General features: G+C 39.1%; 1 protein-coding gene across 2 annotated transcripts in view; it reads left to right on the top strand.

Annotated features, from left to right (window-relative positions):
- LOC110441279 overlaps window positions 1–3056 on the top strand; it is a 27682-nt gene extending 24626 nt beyond the window's left edge. Inside the window, exons 4-5 of one of the 2 annotated variants that reach the window (XM_021484401.1) lie at window positions 900–1189; window positions 1906–3056. In XM_021484401.1, the coding sequence (XP_021340076.1) occupies window positions 900–1189; window positions 1906–2374 (759 nt within the window). In that variant the 3' untranslated portion in view covers window positions 2375–3056. The remainder of the gene's footprint in view (window positions 1–899; window positions 1190–1905) is intronic. The other variant, XM_021484394.1, reaches the window with a different exon arrangement.
- The last annotated feature ends 200 nt before the right edge of the window (window positions 3057–3256 follow it).

The raw sequence follows: 3256 nt of genomic DNA, 5'->3' as shown, positions 1-3256 counted from the left end.
GTACCCGTGCGAGTATCCAGCACGTCTGTACAGGTGAGAGGTAGTAAATGATGACGTGTGTACCCGTGCTGGTTAGATTAATAGTGGTTAGTCGGGATGGAACTGGTTTGTCGGGATGTAGTGTTTTGTTTTGGTTAATAGTGGTTTATAGTGGTTAGTCGGGATGGAACTAGTTTGTTGGGGTAGTAGTTTATTGATGTTAGATGATTTGTGCGGCTAGAGTGTTTGTAGGTTTATTGTTGTTTGTGAAAGGAAAATGATTTGTTGAGGTGGGATTTGTTCGAGAAGGGATGAATGAGGTATATGAGGAAGGGGAACCTCGGGGTACTAAGTATTTACGAAATAATTCCTTAATTTCATGCTGCAAGAATGTCAAGTTTTGATAATGATTACAGTGTAAAGTATAAGTAGAGTTGGAACGAAACTATTTTTTAGGAAACTTATTCGGACCAACTACAAATGAATATGGTTCAAATGTATTTTGTTTCATGGCATCTACAAGACACCCTACATCTTAACCCCACAACAGGAAACTTGGTCAATGGCCTTTCTATAAATAAGTATATGAAAATATACATTGGTCATATATTCATTAATTTTACGGCGATATGTTAACATTTAGATATATGAAGATCATGTTAAACATTTTATATTAAAATCTACATTGTTTTGAAAGTTATATTATATATAAAACGAACAATAAAGTACTTGCAGAAGAGTTTCACTGAATAGAAAACACACGTGTTTTTAAATAATACAAATAAACAACACAGGTGATGTAAGCGGTTAATATAAATCGACGGGAAAATGACGTGCAGCATTAAAGGCTGCAGTTTGATATCCAGTTGGTCACACCTGACTACTACTGACCATACTCACTTTATTATCGTTACTTGCAGACGGCGAAGACTCGTCTTCCGAGCCCGGGATCACCATTTTTCGAATTCATTGGCATGGAGACCCAGTTGGTGGAGGAACACATTTCGTGCGAGCCTCGGTGTGCAGTCCATCCTGATGACTGTAATATGTTGCAGGAGTTCTCAGAGCTCGACTGTAAATGTTTATGCAGAAATGAGCAGACGTGTCATTCCAGAGAGCAGTTCTTCGACGACACCCTCTGCCAATGTCGATGCAAAACGGAGATGAAGTGTTTCGGTGCCCACATTATTTTTGATCATGATTTTTGCAGGTATAAATATCATGTCTAGAAAAACACTGATTTGTCCAAAGTATATTGTTTACATAACCCCCTTTTTTTTAATGTGAATCAGTTAACACAAAGTGACATTTGAAATAATCCTGTTACATAACAAATGGATATGCCAACCAAACCCAATACAAAGTATACAGTGATACTGTCTTTGTTTAGGCGTCAGAGAGAATCTGAACCTCTGATAGTAACTTTAGTATATTGGTATGTAACTTCATGATTTCCACACTATCAAGTAAATTGGGAACCTTTCCATTCCTTCAACACTTTACACATACATTCAAACATATTTGATTGGCAAATAATCATATGGATTGACAAGTCCTGACAAATTACTAGGCCCTCCTCGGCAATACATTATACAGAACCAATAGATGACACAAGATGACAAATCGTGTTAAAACAGATAATACTCATGATAATTTATATAAACACAGCAAAGAGAAAAGAAAGAAGTTGAAGGAAGAGGTGGAAAGAGGGATAGGACGGGGAATGTTCCGTTTGCAAAAGTTGTCCCTAATCGGTTTCAGACCGTTTTGCTGATTTTATGAATGGATATACAGCAGGTGATTGCTTGGAATGGGAAATTCGTATATTCACGTAGAAATTAATCGAGATGGGGATCCGGGGTCATACAAAGGTAGAGAAAGAGCAGTTAGCACATTGGTACATGCCTATGTTTTGTCTGTTTATAGGTGCCGTATGATGACGGTAAACGAGATCAATCAGGTCCTATTGGCTGGAGGTTTGACTTCAGAGGAGCTGCAAGAAATCATGACTGCAAACCAAGTCAAGAGTACTGTGTCGAAGACCACTTATATTACTAACTCCACCACCGCGACAACACATCAGCCTTCAACAACGAAATCGACGACCACCACAACCACACCACCGCCTACCACCACGCCCACTCCAACAACGACGACCACCACAACAACAACTCCAACCAGCCAAGCTCCAACCACTACAACCACCATCAGACCTCTCAGTCCCGCGGAAGCGTGCGCCCGTGTCCCGTGCACAGTAAACAAGTCGCCGGTATTGCTTTCGAACGGCCTGTGTCACTGTATGCTGAAGTTTTCCTTCAGTTTGCACCATTTGGGTGGCTTGAGGTACCGCCGAGAGGTGCTCCGAAGGCGGAGGGCCGCGCGGCCACATCATTAGATCATGCCGCTGTCGTTGTGCTCAATGACTTTTGTGTATATATAATATACATTCCATGGACAGATATACATATTTGAATCCGACAGAACCTTTATAGAGAGTCGTGTTGGTATCTAAGAGGCTGTGATTTTCTAAATCATTACACGTATTACTATAAATACTTTGACCTGAACTATGCCTGGTAATTATAGTAAGGCGTTCTCAACCTTGCTACCAGTGTTTGCTTGTTTGTTTATTGTCTTTGTGGATTTGTGAATGATTTTTTTTTTTTATTAAATGTAAATTATAGTATAAATTTTCCGTTATTTTATTCTATTGTAATAATACAAACATAGAAAGTGGAGCTCTTTCACAATCTCTCCCAGGGTTCTTTGCGTCTTGCTTAATTCATTGTAGCACAAGAACCCTGTTTCGAGAATGGAATGCACAGTGAGGAAGCAGGCAAATGGGACGTAGCAGTCATTTGTGACTAAGTACAGCAGTCATGCGCATCTCTTAACGGTTTGGTGAACGCACATAGTCACATGTACTAACGCATCACCTTCTGTTACTCTTATAATGGTCAAACATGCTCGTACGCAGGAACATGTGCCAGTCGCACGACCAGTTATATTTTTCGACAAAGAAAACAAATATCGCTGGAAAATGGATCGAATATATAGGCATTGAGCGATTGTAATTAAATGTGTGACTTTATGGTTTTTCTCATATAATGTTGACAATGAAACATCAAATTCTGCTTTCAACGTTTATATATTGTAATTTATAAATTTGAGTTATCTTTCATCAAAAACATTTCATCACTGACACCTCAACAATATCAAAATGATGATATATCGCTTCAGGTGGAGTGTCAAGAGTCTAAATGACATTTCAGTTAGG

This window comes from Mizuhopecten yessoensis, unplaced genomic scaffold (assembly GCF_002113885.1).
Source record: "Mizuhopecten yessoensis strain PY_sf001 unplaced genomic scaffold, ASM211388v2 scaffold1795, whole genome shotgun sequence".
NCBI lineage: Eukaryota > Metazoa > Mollusca > Bivalvia > Pectinida > Pectinidae > Mizuhopecten > Mizuhopecten yessoensis.
The sequence above is the reverse complement of the archived record's forward strand: the minus strand, read 5'-3'. Positions and strand labels throughout refer to the sequence as shown.